The 25,401-nt window shown below is 42.3% G+C and overlaps 1 protein-coding gene across 3 annotated transcripts in view; it reads right to left on the bottom strand.

Moving 5' to 3' along the window:
* FER (FER tyrosine kinase) overlaps nt 1-25,401 on the bottom strand; it is a 223,864-nt gene that overhangs the window by 160,662 nt on the left and 37,801 nt on the right. For all 3 annotated transcript variants that reach the window (XM_084833846.1, XM_084833845.1, XM_084833847.1), the window contains exons 9-10: nt 24,665-24,787; nt 23,212-23,401 (exon numbers count right to left, since the gene is read on the bottom strand). In XM_084833846.1, the coding sequence (XP_084689972.1) occupies nt 23,212-23,401; nt 24,665-24,787 (313 nt within the window). The remainder of the gene's footprint in view (nt 1-23,211; nt 23,402-24,664; nt 24,788-25,401) is intronic.

Below are 25,401 nucleotides of genomic sequence, written 5' to 3'. Positions count from 1 at the left end.
GGTGCAGAACCTTCAATCCATTTGGGGGAAGCTTTCAGGGGTGGCATTCCAGGGGTGGGTGAGGCCAAAGACAAATGGGGGGCAGGGCCAAAAGGCATATTTTGGCTTAACGCTCTTATTGCCAGCAACTGAGCCTTAGGAGAGGCATTTCAACTTTTTAGGATGGGAAAAAAAACTGCACAAACAATTGGTGGTTGGGGGGGGTGCCCTTCTGGGGGACCCTGGGAAGACCAGACTGGGACCTCAGGAGGGCTGGATTTGGCCCCCAGGCCTGAGATTCTGCATCCTTGGCTTAAAGAATGTAGTATGGAAAAATAGATTTTGTATTAGGAGACAATGATACAAATTAAATGGCAGTGTTATGCAAGATCTAAGCAAGGCTGGAACCCAAAATTTAGTGAAGGCGTACAGATCCAAAAAAATAATGTATTTAAAAGCTGGAAAAGGAACTGGATTCACAAGTCAAATAAAGCAGAAGCAATTTATCTTCCAAATAAGCTCCAAATGTCTTGGTTGTTTCAACAACAGCTGAGAATTGCCAGAATGCAATGAAATCATCTGCTTAAAAAATTGTCATTTACTGCAAATATAAACAAGGCACCTAAAGAACAAGATAACTGTTATGAACACCTTAAACCACTTGTTCACTTGCAGAGCGAGATCACTAAACATCATAACATCAAACTCAACATCAACTTCACTTCTCAGTCCTTAAATCCAATTAACCTAATGATACAACCCCCCCCCACCCCCAATAAGACAGAAATTCCTCAAACAAGGAGATCTGTAGCTAATTAGTTCACCTTTTTATTTAAATGGCACCACTAATTTGCCAGCTTTTCCCAAAAGCTTTTCAAAGTTCACAGTTTCTCAGTTCAATGTCATGCGCAGTGGTACGCAAACAAGCTTTAAACTACAAAGCTGATTTGGTACATAATATGTACCAGAAGGAGAAAAACATGTTGCTAGCAGCAGACAATGAGCTAAAATGAGCTATCTACAAATAGGTCTTGAGATAGCCCCAAGAGCTCCTCTTGGAACTACTACAGAAGAACAACTGAACTGCAGCGGTCTTCTCTTACATGTGTACTCCCTTGTCTCCTTCTCAGCACCAAACTAAACATTTGGCTGAGCACACATAGTGGGGCTATGTGTGCTAGCTTTTCCTGCTTTCCTGTAAGCATGCACAGCCCCAATTCAGATCCATACCATGGTACCCCAAGAGAAGGGAGGTTAAACCTCCCCCCACCCATTTTTTTGGTGAAATTCCACCCACCCATTTGGTGGGGTTTAAAAAAAGCCCCTATTGGAGTCAATTGGGACTTTTTTTAACACCCCCCCCCCCGGGAGAGGGTGGAATTTCACCCCAAAAATGGGTGGGGGAGAAGGTTTAACCCACCCCTCCAGAGTGCCATGGTCACAATCCACATCAGGGCCACACATGCTTACAAGAGAGTAGGTAAAGCTAGCATGCATAGTTCCACCATGCACGCTTACCCAAAGGTTCAGTTTGGTCCTCTGACACTCTTACCAACACTGTCTTGAGACACCCCAGCCATTTCTCCAATAGCTCTGAGATAAAGAACCTGCGCCATTGCAGAACACGAGAAAAAGAGAGAAATACAGAGGAATTTGTCCCCCTCCCCCGTACACATTAGTTTTCTTCCTCTAGAAAAGAAAGACCCGTTGCACTTTAAATACCAATAAAAACATGGCATGGCATAAACGTCCACATGCTACTGTCATCTGATAAAGTGGGCTCTGGTCCATGAAAGCTTATGCCACAATATCTCTATCCATCTTTAAAGGGACACAGGTCTCTTAACTGCCTGTACTATAATAGATTCATACAGCTATCCCTCCCTAGAACTTTCTACAACAGAATGTATTACAGGAAGCATAACGCAAGTGAAATAAATACATTAGATGAAACACAGAGTGTAATGCTTAATTCAAAGCTGGATCCTCAACATTATGCTCATTTTAAAATACAAACATTGTTTTTATTTTACATATTTGCAGATGATATTTGTACCCAATAGCAGGGCTCTGGGATCTGTGGCCCTCCAGATGTTGTTGGACTACAACTCCCACCATCCTCTGACCACTCTGGCTGGCTCTGATGGGAGCCCAACATCTTGAGGGCCACATGTTCCCAACCTTTGCTCTATAGGTTATAACATAGTTACTGATTACCTTATGTTGAAAATTACAGTTGATGGTCATAATCCAGAAAGCTATTTTACCTTGTCTATGGGCTGGCTTCTTCTGAATAAGAAGTTACACTTCAGAATACGTTTATAAAACCACAACAAGTCTCACATTAAATTGCTTTTAAAATTCCTCTGAGTTTTAAAGGGAGTTTGCCATATGGCACGGGCAGAGGACTGATGTCCAGGCAACACAAGGCCAAAGACCTGATAGGGCATAAAGGGAATTGCACAAGTCTCTGGGCTGTGGCCATTATGTTTAATTTTATCTATCAGACCATTGTCAAGCTTCAGTAAACAACATTTTAACTATTCAGTTATGAACGTCTTTGAAATCCAACAGAAACCAGAAATGTCACTGTAACATTTTAGTTCAATGTCAAGTAACATAAGCATTCATAAGCTTTGTAATACAATATTTTGATTCATATATCTATATATTAAACACACACACACACACACACACACACACGGTAGTTAACAAAAGGACAGTGGGCACTGCCACAGCAAGGCAACAATTTTCACTTATTAAAATATTCTGTTTAGGCTGTATAACCTACTTTTATAACATTTAAGAATGCTTTTTTATTTTTGTTGTTCAAAAGGAAGAGATTGGAAAATAGTGTAGAAATAAAGCATTGACTTCAGCAAGATTATGGAGTGTCTACAGGGCCACACAGGAACATAAGAACCTAGGAGGCTGCCTTACACGGAATCAGACCATGGGCCCATCCAGCCCAGTATTGTCAACACTGAGCGGCAGCATCTCTCCAGGATTTCAGGCAGCACCCTTTCCTAGCCCTAGCTGGAGAAGCCAGGTATTAACTGGGGACCTTCCGCATCCAAATCTGGTGCTCTGCCACTGAGCTACCAGCCTTCCCCCATCCAATGTCATGCAAACAGACTTCCACTCACTCCCCTTTCCTCTCCTCCCACTGAACAGCTCCCAAACCTGCTCCAGAGGACAACCTCCAGAGGAGCTTTGGGAGGGGTGCCATGGGCTACCGAAGGGAGGGGGAAAGTTCCACTGGTGGCTGACACCACTGGTACTAAAACTGAACAAGCAATGCACATGACCCATGGACTTTTGCTTAGATTTTCTCTTGCAGTGTAAACATATGCATATTTAAGCATGTGGCATAAAAATTTAGATGATTCAGTCAGTTTCTTAGCAATAGTGGCTGTTCAGGTGGGCATTTGGGATGGGTTGGGGGGGTTAGAGCAATGTTGTTTTGTTCAGTTGATTATGTAAATTTGTTGTATCTTGTGTTATTTGTATTGTACACTGCCTACAGTGGCTGGGTAGCCGGCCAGATGGGTGGCTAATAAATCTAATAAATAAATACTAATGTATTTATTAAGAATCCAAAATACTTAGGATTTTAATGTATTGCAGAAAATGAATGCTAGAAAAACCTATCACACAAGCTCTGGTCTGGACCAAGTTCTAAAAACACACCATCCAATATGAAAAACCTACAGCCAATTAAAAGTGCCTTGACAAATGTTACGCCTCCAAGGTACTGACAATTACAGCATGCCCTGTGAATGTTTCAGCACCTCAACGTTCACACACAAGAAGGATATTTAAAAAGTGGTTAGATATGACTATCTGGTAGCTCTACCCTCTGCTCAGAAACTCTTGTTAAGAGATACTGAAAATTCTTTATCTCAATAAAACAGAAGCCTGATGGAATTAACCCTGCTCAGCATTTGGAAATATAGGGAAAGAAATGCACTCTTAACCAGTTTAGCTTTCACACTGACTGTATTAAAGGATAAATCTTACCCTTTCATAAGCTGAAACAGACTTATGTGGTCAGAATAAATTAAAACCAAGGTGGCTATTTCTGGCAGTCAGTCAGCACAAGTATGAATGCATACTTGATCAACCGGTCTATGACACCTGTTTGGTGTTTTATTACACTGTGATTTCATATCACCTGTAATATGCAGGTCCCACTGAAATGAGACGCTTGGGTGTGCAACCTATTCACACTCAATATGTAATTCAACTGTGCGTTCATGTAACTATAGGATTTATATGTACATATTGTCAGGATTGAGCCGAGCCCCTCTGTTTTGGTTTCGGACTCTGAATCAGATTCAGAGACTAAGTTAGAAGAAGCCCAGCAGAGACAGGGTGTAGGGGAGGAAATTCCACAAGATTTCCCAGGAGCCAGCAAACAACCTTCCCAGGGGCTTATTGGGGAGGAGGGCCAGGCTCACAGACCATCTTGGAGAGCCAGTGTGGCGTAGTGGCGAGAGTGTTGGACTGGGAGCTGGGAGATCTGGGTTCTAGTCCCCACTCGGCCATGGAAGCTCACTGGGTGACTTTGGGCCAGTCACAGACTCTCAGCCCAACCTACCTCACAGGGTTGTTGTTGTGAGGATAAAATGGAGAGGAGGAGGATTATGTACACCACCTTGGGTTCCTTGCAAGTTGAAAAAAGGCGGGATATAAATGCAATAAATAAATAAATAAATAAATAATCCCCCCCCCCCATGGGAACCCACACTATCAGCGCGGGAGGGTGCATCGGGATTGACAGGTGCCAGAGCTCTCCGCAGAGTTACACAGGCAGTTAAGAGAAGGAGGTGGGAGGTATCACACCAGATTGGCTGCCCATCAGAAGTTGGGTTGGGAGGATCCTCCCTGAATGCAGGAGCTCAGAAAAAGCCAGCTGAGCATGGAGGGAAACCCATCCATAGTTGAAAAGGCAACTGCCTTGCTTTCAGTACTTTCTTTATCAAAGTGCTATTTAGCTAATTAAGCACTGAGGACAGCTCCCAGGCTTTGTAGTCGCTTTAGGTGTGAAGAAGTACTATTAATGAATAAAAGAGTTTGTGGATTGCACAGCAAGTCTCTGTTGCCTCACTTCTTGGAGGGCTTGGAATCCATGACACATATTACACACACGCACACATACACATATCATATATGCATGAAATATGTAAGTTTCATTTTTTAAAAAATCTGAATATTGGGTAGTATCCAATACTGCACTGTCGCTAATGTATATGACACTGAGCTAGTGTAAACTATCTCTAGCACAATGCCACAGGTGCTTGCTGGAGCAAGGTTAACACGTAAGAAGTGAACATATCTAAAAATGGTTATACATGACTATATGGTAGCTCTGTCCTCTGCTTAGAAACTCTTGAGAGAAAACCTATCATGCCAGCAAGTGCTAGTGGCATTGTGCTAGAGATACGTTTACGCTATCGCAACATCCTTTACATTAGCATTAGGGCAGTGTTGGATACTGCCCTTTGTGTGTTATACTTTCATATACTAATACTGAAAAAGGGCAACAAGTATAATCTATAAACTATCAGTTGTGATTCATCTCAGCCATGGACACCCTTGAATTTTCTGTTTCAACCCTAACTTGACAGGTGATTGAGGATGAATTACTCTCTCAACATAAGATGCCAGCATATAAAATAGAATGGTATCTTCCTTCCCCTCCCGACCTTCAACCTGTTTCCACCTAGCACAAAACCAGGGCATACAATCTATTCCTGATAAAGGTATGGCTTTAGGCATCAGTGTTAGTACCTGCTAACATGAGCACAGATGGGACTATACATATTCTATATATGTGCATGTTCATTGTTCACACCCTACCTTCCTTCTAATAAAAACACAGGAAGAAACCAAGGCATTCAGGATCTCACCACCACACTCTACAAAGAAAAAGAAAAAACTGGAAGACATTTAAAAACCTCGAGTTGATGGCTTTGATGTGATCTTGTTGCCTTGGGAAGAGAAGCTCCACCACCAATACAACTGTGCCCACAAATGCTTCCCATAGAAGCTTATATGTCCTTATCCACACAAAGTAAACTAGAACTGTGTGCACACATGTGTGTATAAACCTCTTAAAATTCTGCATTATCCACTTACTCTTTTCAACACAATAGCATCTTCCCCCTGGGTCATCATTTGAACCAGTAAAGTAATGGTCTGAAGCAAAATTTATCTCAAGCAAACACCTGCTAAGACATGAAGGAACCAAAGCGTATTCCGTTTTCTTCTTCAGCATTTAACACTGCAATCCCATGCACATGTATGTCAGAGTGAGACCCTTTGCATTAATAAGACTTATTTTTGAATAAATATGCCTAGGATTGCACTGCATGTGGCCTAAGTCATCCTGGTACTAAGTAAGCAGCCACTGAGCCATAAGCACTGTGCTGAGGCTCTTCATGTAACCTACAACTATGCCTCTCACCTTCTCCAGACTCAATCTGTCTTATGTAAAAAGCACCTGTAGGAAAATCTGCAGTATAATTAAGAAGCACGGTGGCTAAAAATGGACCACTGGCAATGACTGAAAATGTAATGGTCATAGGAACAATAAATATTCATCTATTGCCAACAAGTTCCCTGTGCTAGTTTTGCTAGTGCAAGTGGGACAAGCTGCTCACCAGGCCTTAGGATGGGTGGGAGGTGTGTTCTCTCTAATCCCACCACAGCCTGAAAAAGACCCTTCTATATAAGATCCCATATGGGCCTTCTTTGAAAGCTGGCACAGGAGTGCTAATTATTTCCGACCTGGCCTAGAAAGCAGACTGGCTTAACAGTAGAGCACAAACTAGTTTTATTAGTTTATTATAAGTCTGCTCCAAACAGCAGCTCTTGGGAGTGTTGGCATGTTCTCTTATGGTCTTCAGCACTGAATGAACAAACATACGAAGACTTTGGACAGTACAAATAAACCTGGTTTGGCTTTTTTCAGAACACAACGGTCCGGTGTGTACGACATGACAGTCCATGGGTTAAACAACCCATGGGCTGTCAGGAACAAGTAGGAGCGAGCTGCTTCCTGTGTGCCCATTGCTTTTAACCAGCAGCCCACAAGCAGCTCCTTTGTAGACTGCTGAGTGTGTTGTCCAAACCCGGACTGCTGGGTGGTTTAGGAGATAAAGAAACATGACAAATAATTAAGCAGCACCATGTCCTTGAGCAAGAAGTCTGTTCAGTGTGTCCAGAATCTTTACATCTTAACTCAAGAATGAAGTGGAGGGTCCTCAACTCTAACTGAACTAGTTTGAGGGAAACAGTCCTGTTCCCTGTTGTCCTCCGCAAGCATACGACTTTGTTCAGTGCCGTGACCTAAGGGAAGCTTTTGATATCTTTATAACAATTGCTACTGCAAGAATGTGCTAAACCAGTGTCTGGCTGCAACAATGGACTGGATGAGGGCTAATAAACTGAAGCTCAATCCAGACAAGACTGCTATTAGTGGGGAGTTTTTCTGACCAGATGGAAGGTGTTCATCCTGTTCTGGATGGGGTGGCACTTACCCTGAAGGAGCAGATTGATAGCTTGGGGGTTCTCCTGGAGCAGTCATTATCACTTGAGGCTCAGGTGGCCTCAGTGGCATGGAATGCCTTCTACCAGCTTTGGCTGGTGGCCCAGCTACACCCCTATCTGGACACGGATAACCTGGCTTCAGTTGTCTATGCTCTGGTCACCTTCAAGTTAGATTATTGCAATGTGCTCTATTTGAGGCTGCCCTTACAGACAGTTCAGAAGCTGCAGCTTGTGCAAATTGCAGCAGCCAGATTGATAGCACAGACCATAACCATAATGCCACCAATTCTGGCCTGGTTGCGCTGGCTGCCTGTACATTTCCAAGCCAAATTCAAGGTGTTGGTTTTAACCTATCAAGCCTTACACAGCTTGGGCCCTCAATACCTGGCTGAGCACCTTTCCCAATATGAACCTACCCAAACACCATGATCAGCATTTGAGGCCCTCCGCCGAGTACCTCCTCGAAGGAAGACTCAGGGGATGGCAACAAGGAAAAGGGCCTCCTCGATGGTTCCCCCCCACCAAACTGTGGAATGCTATCCCCACTGAGGTCCACCTGGCACCAACATCGTCATCTTTTCAGAGCCAGGTTAAGACTTTCCTCTACTCCCAGGCATTCGAGGGCATATGATGAGGTCTTTAATGTCGGTTGTTTTATCAGGTCCTAGTATCTTATTGTAACTGTTTTTAGCTGCTTTAAATTGTTTCTAAACTTTTTTTTTGTTAAAGATTTGATATTGTATTTTTGGTTTGTAATTTTCATGAACAGCCCAGAGAGCTTTAGCTATTGAGCGGTATAGAAATGAAATAAATGAAAAGAAAAGAACAGCTGGAATAATCTCTGTTGAACAAAGAGTATCCTTAGCTAAAGTAGTCACTGAGTCTACCAACAATAAGCCTTCCGTACTCAACAGAGGGTCAAGATCCATGAAGCATTCCCTCATGGAATACTCCCACAAGTGGAAGGGGGGTATTGGCAGAATTCCCCCCCTCACTGTGCTCCCCCTACCCCAAATCTGTTCCAGAAGTTGGGGGAACTTCCAGATCAGCATGGGCGGTGATGCAGGAGGCTACACAAGGAGCCTCCTGCATCACTTCTCCTCTCCTCCCCCATCTTTGGTTTGCAGAAGCCCCTTTGGTGAATGGAAGGACCCTTCCATTCATGGAGGGACTCCTTCTGTTCATGGTGGGGCTGTGCTGGATCCAACCCCAAAATGTCAACTTCAGTATCCTATAAGTCTTTTCCAACAAGCAAACTAAAAACATCGGGCTTTTAAGTTTGACTCAACAAGAGAGCCTGGTCAGGAGATAAGTCTTTAAGATCAAATATAGTATGAATACATACCAAAACAAATCCAAATTCCTTGGATTTCCAAGGAATTCTGTCGATATCCGTTCAACCACTTGGTTCATTGGCAACACAAATTGTCAAAATGCTGCAGATTTCAAAGATTTGCCATAAAATTATGGATCAAGACACAAATAACTCTCTTGAGGTAAACTTTAGGACTCGTCTCTTACCTTAACTTTTGTGGATGTCGTAAGTGTAGTGTGTGTGGTATGTGTGGAAGGTGAAAGGGATTTTGAAGGAACCTCAGGAACCACAGACTCAATCTTCTCATGTGCTGTACAGAGTCCAGACCCTGCTTTTCCCTGCAACTCTGGACCTTGGCTGTGTTTTTGGTCCATAATGGATTCCAGTATTGAGCCAGAAATATATTTGTCTCAAATTGCTAAATAAAGTGGCCCCCAAACCAAAGAATATCACAGCTCTGTGTCAGCTGTCTCGACTCCCAAAATGATTATGTTGAGATCAAGGAGTCTGGGAATTAGCTGACATACAATCTTCAACCCAGCTGTATCAGGATTGGTTCTTCTGCAGAGTCTAATACACTGCAAAGCGAGTCCCCCAAATCCAGGCAAAACACTCAGGTTGTCTCTGACCCCATATGTTGGCAGGCAAGGTTATTCTTCGCCACATAACAAAATGTTGCAAGGGATCATATTCATTTGTTCCCCTTATTGATATGGTCCTCCACAAATCCTTTTACAAGTTAGCAGCTATTTAACTCCATTCTGATTCATAAGGAAACCCTTTGATAGTACTCAAGACACCCCTGAGATGGTTCCATTTTGTTAAGCAAATAAGCAAGCTGTGAGCTGTTTTTTCAGCTTTCCATTCTTTAGCTTCCAGTTACTGAGGTGATAGAATGCCCTAGAAGCTGACAGTTTCCCTGTGTCACTTTGAATATGAGAATTCTGCTGCTGGAAGTGCTTAGAACACTTGTGTGCATTCCGCTGTGATGAGATGTGCTGTAGCACCACAGTATATGGTAAAGAAAATGCACAACGCAAGTATTTTAATCTGCACAGTCAAGAGTTGTTGCTGTCTTCAAAAAATAGCAAATTAAAATATAGCATCAAGGAATTGCACTGATTTTACTGGAATGAAAGCACGTCTGGGCCGATCATAGGTATCACACAAGGTAGTGCCAGTTCCAGGTTTGGGGGAGCTCTTGGAAAAGATGATCTCAATTGGCCCTCTCCTCCTCACTGCTCATGCCACTGCCCATGCATAGTTTCTTCCTCTGGGTCCAATCCACACTACCTTCCAGAAAGAGTGGAAAAGGCAAGTAGGGGTTACTGCTCCTTCTCCTCACTCCTCTAACTACTTGCTCACTTGGAAAGGGCAGGTGACTAGGCAGGAACAGCATCACCAGGAGACTCCAGGAATTGACAGGGGGCCCTTGCTGGGGTGAGAGCCTCATCATGTGCCCAATGATGCCAACCCTGATACGAGCAGTACGAAGCCTCAAAGAACACCCACCACCGCACATATACACACACAGTTGAAATCATACACTGGCTGTATGCACACGTAACAACGTTGAAATGTCCTGCCTGAATACCTACACCATGGTTTCCATTTACCATGCTTCAGTGTCAACAAGCAAACCATAATGAGAAGCTGATCTCTGGAGCAGGATAGATAGATTTTACTCAAGGTCATTTAAATCACCAAAAAAACCTGAAAATGATGTAAATCAAGTTGCCCATTTTGAAATTCATAGAGCTCCTAAACAAGCATGCATAGTAACTGGTTGCTTTAAGAATTCAAACATATTAGTTTCCAACCCAAAAAAGCTTATATAACAGAGTGCAATCATGCAGCTCACAATTATACCTGCCTCAAGAATAGAGGCAGATTTCAATTTGTCAGTCTTTGTACACATGCAGAGCTACTAACCAAGATCGCTCATTTGAAGGTTGAGACTGCAATGCTATGTACACTTGCCTGGAAGCAAGTGCTGTTGAAAAAAGCAAGATTTACTTCAGAATAAGAACATGCATAGGACCAGGTAGGGATGGGCGGATTACTTACCCCGTTCTGGGTGTGGGCGTCCGCTGGGCGGGGGAGGCGATCCGTCCTTCCCCCTGGAATCCCCCCTGGCCGGCTCCGCTCCACAGTGAGTCTGCAGAGCCGCCAGCCGGGCCCACCCGCAGCCGGACTTCTGTCTGCTGGCGGGCTGCAGCCACAAGTGGTGTCCAGCGTAGCAGGCACAATTTGCGTCCCTGCATTAGCTGTGATAGGCTACATATATATTTACGTAGCCTATCACGGCAGAGAGCAGGGAGGCAAATGGTGCCTGCAGACCGGGGCAGACCGGGGCAGTGGATGGACCAAACCGGTCGACACCAGGTAGGGTCTTGTCCAGGGAAAACTTCATGGGGTGGCGGGGGGGGGGGGGCTGCTCCGTTCCGCCATGGACTCTGGAGGGCTGGATTCTAAAGAATCCGGCCTCACTGGAGTCCAAAGCGGGATTCTCTAACATCCCTAGGACCAGGCTATAACCTTTCAGAACTTTCAAGCGGCACGGTCTGGTAGTTATAGGGCAAATTAGTGTTTCCCAATGGACTGGGAAGTGAATGTCCATGCTGTTTGTTAGAGTCACAACTATCCATAATTTGAGAACTGAATACTGAACTGAAAACTGAATGAGAGATCAGGAATCAGAGAACATAAAAGAAGAGTACCCAATTACCCATACAGGCTCAGTGGAAGATCCTGGTGAGATGTAGGATAGCATCTCCTGGATACTAGTGTCTATGGGCCAAAACAGATGTGTGTTTGCATATAACATGCGGGTTTTAAAAAGGTTATCAGAATCACAGCAGCTGTGGAGGGGAGATTTAAGCCTTTCCTTCTGTGCTGCAGTCCTGAGGAAAATCCCTCTTCTAAAGCTGGTAATTGCCTTTGGACGAAATCTAGAGGCAAGGTGTAGCGAACAGAATTATGAAACAAATTATAAAGGGACAGCTCATTCATAACTCTAGCCACTTGACAGCAGTTGGGCTTTTTTCTTTTGTATTTGTGGAGATTTTTCTCAGTGTGAACTACTTGCACACATTAACAACATAAGGAAAGCCTTGCTGGGTAAGACCAAAAACCTATCTACTCCAGTATTCTGTTCACGTAGCGGCCAACCAGATGCCATGGGAAGCCCACAAGAAGGATATGAGCGCAATAGCACCATTGCACTCATGTTTCCCAGCAGCAGGTATACAGAGGTATGCTGCGTCTGAAATCAGAGGCAATATAAAGACATCATGACCAGTAGCCATTGATTGCCTTATCCTCCAAATTGCCCCCAAAGTTTCATAAAGGCAGAAATTGCAACATCAGGTAGATATATAAGCACACAATATATAAGTCATCCATTTCTGTGGGAAACTGATTAGTAAATGTATTGCTTATAGTCAATATTTTAGCATGAGGTCCAGTGCAAACATAACACTTCACTCTTGCTAAAGCTAACCAGTGTTTGATGCCTTCATCCGCAAAGATCCTAACTGTACAGTGGCAGCTTGTTTTCTACTCTGTTTAAATGCTTTACCTTATATTAATTATTATTACTATTTACAGTTCTATACCGCCTCATAGCCAAAGCTCTCTGGGCAATTTACAGAAGTTTTGAGCTTTAGGAGTGAGATAACATATATTTAAATAAAAACATGCAACCTTGTTTCCTTCTTAATTTGGAAACATGCAAAATTAGATATATTGGCTTGCTTTTGGGGGAGGGAAGATTAAAAACCTGGGACAGTCTCAGTGTTCCTAGTGTAATTCAGTATTTATTTTTAACCAAATAAAGAGTCGATAGGAAAGGGATTTATTGTTTTTGCTACTGTTAAATCATTAAGAATTAGAAATCTTTGCTGATGTACTAGTAGATCCTGATCTCCTTTCTTAAACCACAGTTGCATGACAGAATTATAAATATGTATGCAGCATTTAAGCTGTGGACCAGGAACCATCAGTGGACCTCAGTCCACTTTCAGTTGGGCCTTAATAATGGAGCCCACCCAGAACCTCTGGCAGGAGGGATGGCAGAAACTGGTAGTGTGGGTTTACTGTTTCAGGATATGGGTTCTGATGATGCACTGTGATGCAGTCTGGAATGCTGGGTCCTGCTAAGGATCAGCTCTTGAGCAGGGATCAGGTTAGGTCAGATTTCCTAGGAAACAACATGAAAAGAGATCAGCACCATGGAAAGCTGAGTGGCACTGGGGCTGGAAGCTAGACAGGGTTGTCTGTATGTTACTCCAACAAAGGCCAGAGCAAGACTTCAGGCTGGCTGGCCCCAACTTACTAAGGTTTGGTCTCTTAAAGGGGCCTGGGATCTTTTAGCAATCTCTTTGGGATGACGTGGGAGCTGCTGAGGTGTGCTAAGTGCCCTCATGGCCCGAGTCCTCAGAGTGTGAGGATGGTAATACAAGCTCCTCTGGATGCAGGGGAACCAATTCCTGGAATCTTTCTGGTGAACTCAGTCTTGGGAAGGTGGAAGCCTCAGGACACCTTTCCATGGCCATGCCATCTTCCGGAACCATTAACTCTGGAGTCTCCTTGGAAGGCAAAGAGTTGGGATCCTCTGAGGATGAGGGGTTGGGGTCCTGGACCATGAGAGTAGGGGGACAGGTTGCAGGGTAAGTGTGAAAGGAGAAGGGGAGAAGACATTATAGGAGATAAGAATATTTTGAGAGGCATGTTGCAGGGGGGTGGGGGAGTAGATATAAAAAAGTCTGCCTGAAATGGGAAGGCTGGCTCATGATACTTCAAGCACCAATGTCTGTACCTAACATGAGGAAAGCTGATCTATAGAACTCCCTGCTACAAGGAAATTGCTGTGGTAAAGCAATTTCCAAAGAGGGATTAAATATCAATATATAACGTTATCAAACATTGCCAGCTGATTACGCCAAACTCCGCCTCAATCTGCCATCATTTTGTGACTGGCTCTGCTCTTGCACTGCCATTTTGGATTGGTGGGCCTCAGTAATTTTTAGCTCTCTCAAGGGGCCCTTGGACTAGAAAGATTGAGAACCCCCATTTTAGTAGGTAGAAGGTTGTGTTAAGTTCAAGCTGAGGAAAGATCTACAATTTCCCTAATGCCATATCAGCATCTTTTTCAGCTAATACAGAAGACTGAGCTACAGATTTTCAGAGATGTTAGGAGCGAGCGCTTAGGGAGCAATCCTATGCTCCCCAGGAGAATGGCTGTGCGGCCATAGGATGCGGCTCAAGTGCTACTCGGATGGCAGAGAGGATGGTCTGCTGGTGGGATGACATGGTTGCTGTTGCTGCCAGAAGTCCCTCTGAAGTGGCGGCAGAAAGCTCCACTGCCAGTGGTGCTTCAAGCAGTAGTGGGAGCCTAAACAGGGAGTTTCTGGAGCATGCCATTGAGACTGGATCCATAGAGTCCTAAGCCCTCTCGTTCACTCAACATGCCTCCAGGCAGGCTCTGAAACTACCTTGTGATCAATGGATGGCAGGGAAAGAGCCAGAAGTGGGGGAAAGCTGCACCCCCACCTCTCGCCCTTGTAATGAGCCGGCAGGGCTTTCGATGTGGCAGACGCTCTGGCGCAAAATCTCCCACCGCTACCATCTCTATCATAGGAATGCTCTGCCCATCAGCACCTTTACAGCTGGTGTCTGGTTTTGTGGGTAATTTTACCAGTGCTTGTCATTTAATCAGGATCTGTGATGCATTATTCACCTGTGTACAGTGTAAGAACAGAAAATAAAAATATGTGTTCCTCCTAAATTGGGCTGCTAAAATCAAGAAAGCTTGGCAGGGGGAACAAGAATAGACTTGTATGTGAAAGGATGTGGGTGCAAGCTTCAGTTCCAGTAGTGAAAACAAAATCCTGGGCTGAGCATGTGCTCAAAGGTGCCTTTGTTCCCCCTCAATTCTGTGTCCACCTTCCCACACCACTATTTTACACCTGGCTCCAGTTGATGGATCTCAGGGTTTCAGTGAAAAGCAAAGTAGGTTCTGCAAGCCAAAGGCTGCCTATTCCTGGTTTAAGGCAGTCTCCTTTGATATAAAAAGGAATATATTTTGTTCCATAAGTAGGATGTCTTACCTCACAGGCAAGTTTTTGTTCCATGAACAATTTTGCGAATTACTTAAGATTTTTCTTCAAAATGATACCTTTAAGCTGGCAGTGAGCTCCATCTACTGGCAAACTGACCCAACTAATGATAAATTTTGTAAACCTAACATTCAGCCTATTATATCTTGAACTTTTACTGGTATAGATGATATGAACATGGTAACTGATGGATACAGATTCACATACCACACTTCACAGAATATAAGTACAAAAACTCAAGCAATTTAATTTTTTTAGTAGGCTTTTACATATAAAAAGAATTTAAAGTTATCTTCCCTTATGTATTAGTCTTAGCTATGGTTTAGGGAAACAAGCCAACTTCAAACCATGGTTTCTGATCCTGACCTCTTTCCCTAAAACATAGTTAAAATACTAACCATAGTTCATGCAGATTCACGCAGAACAAACCATTGTAAGTTGAACATGGATGCTAAGCTTTAGATCTCCTCCTCACAGCCACACCAGAGCAGGGGGAGTACATCAGCACCAGTACACACAACATTAAACCAAAGTTTAGCCTTAATCCAAACCCAGCCGTTATGTAGTTATATCCGCATCAAACTTTTTAAATAAATGCTCTTTCCTTTTGCAGAAGGGATAGAAATCCAACAGAAGCTCCTGCTGCAGAATGGGGAGGGCAATCTTTGCCAATTCCCATTTTCCCCTCTAACCCCCAGTACCACTTTCGATGCTGTTTTGGAGGGTTCTCCAACCCGCAAGAGCAGTTTTTGCGGGGAACACAGGCAGAAGGGGAAATCAACAAAGATTGCTCCCCCCGCCATTCTCCAAAAAGCGTGTCTTGTGGGTGGAACTCCACCCATGGGTAGTTTGGATCCAAGCCATAATCAGTGGACCTTTTTTTAAAAACAACAACCCTGCATGACAGGAATATGCCCTTTGTTTCATGTTGGCACATGCCCTTTTTACTGCTTTTTACCAAATTACACTGAATATGAATAAAAATATATAAACCCACAAATACTAAAATCAAAGAATTTATCAGTCCAAATATAAAATGATCACCTTGTGATGGGTACCACCAATTCAGATTTTAATTTCAAGTATTGCAAGGAGGAGTCTTCAGTCATTATGCCACCAAGAACATAATGTCTACAAATAGGGACTGTAGGGCAGGGTTGGGCAGATCTCCAGATGTTTTGGACTTCAAATCCAAGAAGCCCCTGCCAGGATGGCCAATGGTCAGGTATGCTGGGAACTGACGTCCAAAACATCTGGAGATCTACTTTCTGCCTGCCCCTGCTGTAGTGTTAAAATCCTCAATAAAGCCCTGGCAGAACATGCTCAAGAACGTTCAGATGGACTTCCCCAAATTTTTGTGTGGTCCTTGCTACTACAAAACTGTAATTTCTTCCTTAGTCTGACCACCATCATTGACTCCTGCTGCCTATACTCTGTACCTTGCCTTGCTTTCAAGCTCATGAACGTTGGCACTGAGGGGTCAAACAACACATTATTATTAAGAGTGAGTTTGAATCCCATGTTTGAAATCCTCCAGGTCTTTTTCTTTATAAAAACATCCATATGGGAGATAAATCTGGGTGAGGGGGAGGTTGGGGGGGGGGGTTAACCCTTTCCCATTTGCACTGGGTACAATTCTAACCAAGAAAAATAGCTGAGGGAGAGGGAAGGGTTGAAAAAAACCACACACACCACACTACAGCTCTGAGGTGGCTCAGGCCCCATGCAGTTGCTTTTTTAAAGAAAAAGATGTGGGGAATCCCAAGTAGGGGATTCAAAGATGCTTTTAATGTAACATTTGGTTTGACCCTTTATTCAACTACCTCACCCATCACTTAGCCTTCTCAAAACGGATCTTGATAGTTTGCAACACACTTCACACACGGGGAGAATCACATCACCACTTATACCTCCCATATGGAAAGAGAAAAGACATTACCATTTTAAATGAGAACCACCTCTTACATGAAAATATGCTCACATTTAGAATGAAAAATATATTACGGCCTAATTTATAAAGTCTTCAATGGAACAAACCATTAACTCTAATAGATATGATCATTCATCCACCAGCTATCAAGAGCTCTACATACACAACCCCAAACCACAACATTCCATAGGCAGAGAGTATGCCTTCTATGAGGCAAAATTGTTGTTGCTGCATATCTATAAGTGTTGCAGTTTATCCTCCATCCTAAAAGTTTTGGGATTTTTAAAATTATGTTTGTACTTATGCTAATCAAGCCTGCCCCAAACATATTGATACTTCCCCCTTTTGTTTCTCAGTGGGCCCTTTCTAGCTCTATTTCTGTTGTCTCTCTCTGCCTGAGTTCACTATTAGAGGGAGTGATTATTCCAAATTTTATTATTTTTCTCCTTGTAATAAATGTGACCCATTTGCTATCATCCATGCTCTGAGAAACGTAGGAATGGGAGTAGATACTGGCACAAAAAGTAATGGGATCCAACTTTTTGAGAAGGGTCACCATGTAGAAGTTCTTAGATGGTGGAACCACCACAACAATATGCAGTAGGCCCTTGTCCTAGTTTTTCTCTGTGATGTAGGAGGTGCTCTGTTAATCTCCAAACAGAGAGGTTATGCTACTCTCCTCCAAAGCACTCTTTTGAACTCATGTTAACACCCTTTTCCTTCTAAGAGTAGTATCCAACACAGGCCTTGCATGGGCTGCCACCACGTGCAGGCATGTTCTTGCTGGCAGCATTGTGCACACAGCCCCTACCACTGGCAGCTGCGATGTAGCACTTCTGGGGCGGGGGGGGGGGGGAGGGCCGCAACAAGCACAAATGCTCATTTCCAGAAGCAGTACAACCTGCCTCTTCTGGAAACTAGTATTTATGCTTGTTGCAGTGCTTCCCCCCAGAAGTGCTACATCGTGGCCATCAGCAGTAGAGGCCACCCACGCAAGGCCCACATTGGATACCACCCCATGTGTTTAAGTATCCTCACTTTTAACATAAGCAGAACATTCCCATTTACTTGCACTACTCTTATTCCATTTCTTGAAGACAGATACAAGTTAATATTCCTCAATTTATTTGCTGCAGTAACTAAATACAGCATTCAATCATAAAGCTAGAGCAGATGAATACTTTTATTGCACAGCCACTGATTTAATGCTGATTAATCTTTCCAGTTTCCGTTTCAATTTTCAACCATTTTTAAGATCTCACTTTGAACTGTCTCATATAAAAATGCTGACAAATGTTTTCAAGCAACTTTGAGCTTAGTATTCCACCACCACCTCACTGCCAGTTCAGTATTACTAGTCACCTATTTTTATTTTTTTCACTGGAGGTATAAACTCCAATTCATATGTGGATATGTCAATTCAATATGAATTGACTAATATTACAAAACCTTAGAAAAACAGTTTATGATCTAATTGATTTTCCTCAAAAAAAGTGAAAAGATAGAGATGAAGTTAATATGCTATTTTAAATCTGCGTGGGGGTGGGGAACAAATCCCATCTTATGGGAGGAAACTGAGAGGGAAATACAAGGATTTTAGTAAGATTTTGGAATTTCATTTTGCTATGAAATCTGAGTGAGCATGACAAGAGTTATATAGCAATTTCTTTTCCCTACAGAGCTCCTACCTTGAAGGTTAATACAGAGTATGGGTACAAAAGGATAAATCTGAGGTTCAGAGAGTAGCAACAAGAGGGGCTTTTTCAGTAGCGGCACCCAGAGTGTTATCTTTTTGGCACCAAAATAAGATTTTTCTCTCAGGCATTTTAAGTATTTTTTATCAATTTAAGATCTACTACTTTAGTTCCTGTGGAGGGGTGGGGAGAGGGGGTTGGCTTTTGTACCTGATGATGGTTTTAACCATTACAATCTGTATTATATTTTAACATGTTGTGTTGATATGTTGGAATCTTTGATGCTGTACTGGATTTTATTCATCTATTGTGTTTTGTTGTTTTTTAATTGATCTGTACAATACCTAGAAAATGTATTTTATGAGGCAATTAATAAATGTATTAAACACATACAAAATATATCCCAATTGACCACCAGAAGACTATAAAGGTGGGTCTTGGGCTCACACATTCTACCTCTACGCCCCTGCCCTTCATTGTGAGGAGATGGTCATGAATGCACCAGGATATCCTGTTTATACCAAAAAGGGCTCACGCTATGGTGAGGGGAGCAGAGAAGGGAACACACAAGCCCTAGATTTGCCCTCACTAATACCCTAGAAACCACCTTGGGGGGCAAGTAATAAATGAGCAATGAACCCAATGAATTTATTCCCTTGGAAATCAAACAGATTAAAGAAGCTGGGGTTAAACAAGGGCTCTGTTAAATTCTTATTTAGAATGACAACTGCTACTCTTATCAAGGAACTACTTTACAGATACTCCAGCTCGAAACATTAAACTGCCTCTAGTAACAGAAGCTTTGCCTAATACATTTTGAAGCAGGTGAAGTAGAAAGGGCACGCTTTGATGCTGAATATTTTAGTTGAAACCTTACGCAGACACCAACACACATATAACTTTTATGTTTGCCTACAGCATAAGCTGATAAAAATGCTGTTTATCATAACGGAGGAATGTGTAAGGTATACATAACTGTTTACATCAAGAAACTGAAAGCAACAAAAACTGAAACTAACTAAACTGAAAGCCTTTAAGGATGACCTCTTTTGCAATGAAAACAGCAAAGAGAAATTTGGCTTCTAACTGAAGGAATGATTCTCTTGAATGAACCTTACATGTGATATGCACTGCAAAGTCATTTAAAAATGACTAAGAGAAAAGGGAGATCATCATTCACCAGCAGCATAACTGAAAGGAGTCTTGATAAATGGGCAATACATGAAACATTGGGCAAAAGTTGGTTTACTTAGATAACCATTTTTCTTTCCTTTTAATTGATTAAGGAGGGAACTTCATATTATGAAATAAACACCCAGTACTTGAAGGGAAACACTAATGTGGCAGCTAGAGGTCATTCACACACAAGAATCAGGGGTGGGAGGGCACTTAATCCTTTCTGTGCCCACCAATTCCCTCTGCAAATACCTTCCTGCAGTTCCTCTTTCTTTTTCTCCAATGTTAGTCCTACTTAGAGGAGACCTATTGAAATGAATAACATAAGTTAGTCATGACTAATTTAAGCTCCATTCCTTTCAATGGGTCTACTCTAAGTAGGACTAGCATGGGATACTAATCTGAGATTGAAAGGAGCTGAGATATATGGAAAAAGGCCACCACATTCATATTGAACAGCAGACACATATTTGGGAAGTATGTTTTCTGGAAATACATAATGATTTTAGCTATACTCCTAAGACCTGGAAAATTAAATAAAAACACAGCAGTTTCACTAAACTACCTTTTGTCTTAAAATTAATGAACAACCCCCTGTGCTTTCTGTACCTTGCAGCATTATAGGACTAGAGGGAACACTAACATGGAGCCTTCTCTGCACCACCATGCAGAAGAAACAAAGAAACTATAAAGTGATCAGGGAGGTGGAATGGAGAGAACTGTTCTATAGTAGAAAGAGCTTCTGATTTGATGGAGAAGATTCAGATCCCCACTCAGCTACACTAAATGGCCTCAGATGAGTCTTCCCTCATAGTGCTGCTGTAAGAATGACTAAAGAATTGAAAATCCCTTAGTACAATTAAAAAGAGAGAGTAATGGAGATATAATGAAATGCAACTTGGCCTTTAGGTCCAGACATTTTTAATAGTTTTATTAAGGGCTTCAAAACTGAATAGAAGATCAATACTCTGTTCAGTCATGTCAGACAAAGAGACATTGTCTTCTGAGGATTCAAAGATGTCCCTTCATCTTGGGAAATTATTGTCCAAATACTGTAATAATCAGGGCTGTTTGACATCCTGGAATTCCATGCAGTATCTGACATAGAAGCAGAATTCTTCAGAATCTGAGTTATCACGTTTAGTCCTTAGAGTTGTGCACATACATCTGAAAATGAACATGCAACATCTACAAAGTCTCTTACAAAAAGTCCAAAATGCAGAACTACCTAACCTCTTTTATACAACTTAGGAACTACTTTTAAATATTGGGTTCTTATGTCATGAAACAAAAAGGTCAGAGGCAAACTTATCATACAAACACTCAGACACAGGTAACAGGCTATTAATCATAATTGTTTTTCCTATACACAAATTTATTTGTGGATTCAACAACTGTTAAGAAATTTGCTATATTATATCAGACAAAGAACAAACCATGCTTGGCTGGTAAATTTATAGCTACAACTGTTAATCTGCAATCTTGGATTTGTAAATTTGTTCAGATCTGGCTCTATACTTCTGTTTCAAAAGCCAAATAAAAATTAGCCGGTGGGATCATATTGTAATAATACAGTCTACCCTGACATCTTTCATCCTATTTAGCAGACTGTAATTTACGTGTACAGAACTGTCCCAATAATTTTTTTTCTGCCATAGGCTAATTAAACCCCACAACCAGTGGGGTGAACAGTGTAACAATAGCATATTAAATGATCAAGGGTTGACAAGGATACTATTTTCTCATTTTCACTGTTAATATCTGTCCTGTCTGTACTTCCTTTCCTTTACAACACCTTACACGGAGATCAATGGGCTCCCCGTTATGTCCATTACAATGAAGAGAATCTCTTCCAGCTGATGAACTATTAACCTGCCTCTTACAGTGTCTTCACTAAAAGCCCAGGCACTGGCTCTCTCACCAAGACATTTACATAGGAAAGGCAGGGGCCCCTGGCATTCTGGTAGCCCAAGTGGTTGCCTTGTTGCCTCTATGGATAGGAAGGCTCCGGCAATATTCTCAGAACAAGCTTACCTTCATTTTTTTGAGCACTGCTACTCTAATCTTTTGTTCCTATTCTCCTTGTTTATTGTCATATCGATATCTATGCTGTGTTATATCTAATTTACACTGTAAGCTTTGTAGAAAAGGCTCTCATTGAATTACTTTGCCCACTATGATATGTACAACTCTGGTTTTGTATAAATAATACAAATGAATGCAACTCTGACAGTTGGAAAAAAAGAACAAAGGGAAGGAGGTGTGGAGGAAGGGGGAAACTCTAGTTATGTCTTTGAACAGAATGTCTCATACACATTTATGAGTAAACAAGCACGCCCTGAGGGCCAGAGGACTAAGATTTTCCCTGTATTAAATGCATATTCTCATGTGCATGAGATGTAGAAGCCATAATGTCCTCTCCAGCAAATCAATAAATAATTTTGATGCAATGAAAATACATGAAAAGGCAGGAAACAACAACTATCATAGTTTTTTCTTCTCTGAACACAAGTACCAAACCTCTGTGTGTTGGGAAAAAACACTTGGTAATTTCTAGGGAATCCCTCCTACATATTGATACATGGTCACGAATGGGCACAAAATGAATCTTTTTTTGTTTTTCTATCTGCTATTAAGTAAAGGTCATACTAAATCATACTATTGTATGGATATGGAGAATGAGAACTTCATATCTCAACTCCAAAGATAAGAACGTAGGAACTGTCATGCTCACAGAACCCCAAATGTTCAGTACAGGTCAGTTGGATGTCCCTGGCCAGAAACTAATATCAGAAATTATGGTAATGGCCAGCCTCAGTTTATTCTCTCTTGCATCTGGTAATCAGAGGTGTAATGCTTCTGAACAGTGACGGTATATTGTTAGCTATCATAGCTAATAGCCACGATAGATTACCATAGGTGAATTCTAATCCATGGCCAAGAACCTCAGTGATGAACAGGGAGAGCAATCCTATGGCCCATAGACAACACTCCAGCTTCAGACCCAGGAGTCCAAGCTCCCTCCCTTCCCCCTCACAGCCAGCACAGAGAGAACTGTGCTGGCAACTTCGGAAAGGAAGAAAAGGGAGCGGTTTGGTGGCCAGAGAGGGCAGTGGACTGGGGAGGCCGTCTTATGAAGAATCCTCCGGCCTCCCCAGCCTCTTCCCTCCCACTCTGCAGAGCAGGAGAAGTGCGGAGGCGAAGATCCCCTCCATGTTCTTCCCACTTCATATCGGATGCCCATCTGCCTCCAAGTTCGGAAGCTGATGGGCATCCTGAAAGGACTGCACCCTAAGAGAATCATTAAAGTAACACTAAAGTCAAATAGAACAGCTTGCAGCCTGCAACTGTATTATATCCTTTGGTTAACAGTCACCAATAGCAGCAACCCCATATGATACAACATTAATGCCTTTGTTTTATCACAATAAGCATAGGATTTACCATAGATGAAACTGATCTGGCATCCTCCTCATAATTTACAACAGGTGGGGGCTCTTTCCCATCATTTTCTTGTACTTTTTGTTGCAGAAGTTCTTTCTGGGCTGCAAACTTGACTTCAGTGCATCTCAATTGCTGAACTGTTTGCTTCAGTTCTTCCAATGCTTGCTTCTGGCTTAGGAGAAGCACAACACTAAAAAGGAAGAAAAAGAAAAAATAACTTTAAAAAAGGGTACTTTTTTATTTGTTAAAACCATTTTCAATAATATAACTTTAGCCTCTTTTATGAGATTTGGGGGAACGTGGGCTGGGGGAGGGACTGGGACCCTGCTGTGTTCTCATGTTGTCATTGAGAGGATGACAAAGTCTGAAAGGACTCGGAATTAACTAACTAAGGGAGCAATCCTATGGCCACTAGACATTGTCTAGAGGGCCATAGGATTTTCGGTTTCTAGGAACCGAGCTCGGAGCCAGGGCTCTGAACGCGATACCCAGAAACTACGTTCCCTGCCCCCTCCTCACAGCCAGTGTGGTTGTTTCCGTGCCAGCTTCTTCTCTGTGCTCGGAAACAGAGTGTGGAAAGGGTGAAAAGAGGGCAGTCCTGGGGGCAGGGAGGAGAGGAGACCATGGAAGCTGCTTTATGAGGCTTCCTATGCGCCACATGACCTCCCTCCCTTCCCACTCCGAAGTCCTCGACAAGATGAAAATGCAGGGCGGTCAGACCATAGAGGCGAGGATCACCTCCATGCTCCAGCCGCCCTGCATTGGATAAGCGTCAGCCTCCGAGTTCGAAAGCTGATGTCTATCTCCATAAGGCACCCTTAATTTCCTTTTTATATCTGAAAAAGCTTGGGTTGGACAGCCCAACTCCAAATCAACCTGGGAGTAGGAAGGGCAGGGCATAGCACCTCTATCCCCATGTTATAGTGAGAAGAGAGAAGACGCTGCAAATGGAAAGGTTGGAAGAAGTGAGGAGACTTACCAGGATGTAAGGAATAGGGCTTGTGAAAGGCCTTGTTTACCCTTGGTTAAAATGCCTGGGAAGACCCTAACATGCAATAGCATGTAAAGTTTACTGTCTAGCCCCTGACAGGGACAAAATGTGGTCAAATCCAGAACATACAGAGGCCTCAAGCGCTTAGGACTTTATGTCAGTTTGTAAGTAGGAGGAGCGTTGTCTTAAGGTAATTGTGATTCAGCGTTCAAGGATCCTTCTGTATGTACCTCTCAATTCTAGGGTATATATCAAATTATGTATTTACAACAGTGACAAATACATGTCAAACGTCTTTTGGTTCTTACCAAGTAAACAACATTTCAAGGCTTTCAAAACAGCGGCACAACAAGTTTAAAGGTATCAGTTGGGTCTCACTTGCATACAGACATGCTTATTTAAATCATTTCAGATATGAGATTAAGTCATAACATACTAAAACTTTGTTTCTCCTCTACTCACTCAGATTTCCTTTCACAGATCTTAGAAGATTCTTCTATCTTCTTTTCTAACTCCAATACTAGCTCCTCCTTGTTTAGAAGTGTTTGCTGTGTTTGAATCAACTCTTCGACCACCGTTTTCAACCTATAGTTTCAATGGAAAGAAATTATACGTGGACAGATAGCAAATATAATTTGTGTGCACTTAGAAGCCTTTCCCCCCCCTTTCAACATGGATGAAAAAGGGTTAAAAATATGCATTTGTATAGAGCCATGTCAGACTTCCAGTGTCAGTGGACACTTATTTATACTGTATGTTACTTTTAAAAAATCAGGTTACTTCCAAGCACCCTTGATGGAAAAGTACTATATTTATAAAAATATTAGTATGCTAAACACATTGACAGAGAAGCTGCAATACAGAATTTTTGGGTTTTCCCCCCATTTTGAGGCCAGACTGTTTGTAAAGTAGCTTGAAGTCACATAGATATAATAAAATCTGAGTATGGACAGATTAAAAAGGCTGGTACCAGAAATGAAAGCACCCTTCTTTAGCTGCACAGTGAACTCTTTTATATGTTGCCAAAGACTTCCTGGCTGTGGCTTTATTATATTCACTCAGATACAGGAGAATGAATCTGTAGTAGTTGTAGCAAAAAATCTTTTCCAGGAATTTGTTATTTAGAAACTATATTTGTCTGACAGTAATAAAAGCTAACAAGTTCCTGAAACCCAGTGTTAACAGAAAACATGCTGCAT

Source organism: Heloderma suspectum, chromosome 2 (assembly GCF_057233095.1).
Source record: "Heloderma suspectum isolate Gila_16-S chromosome 2, 16-S_ref, whole genome shotgun sequence".
Lineage (NCBI taxonomy): Eukaryota > Metazoa > Chordata > Lepidosauria > Squamata > Helodermatidae > Heloderma > Heloderma suspectum.
Note: the sequence above shows the minus strand (reverse complement) of the source record. Positions and strands in the feature narration are given on the sequence as shown.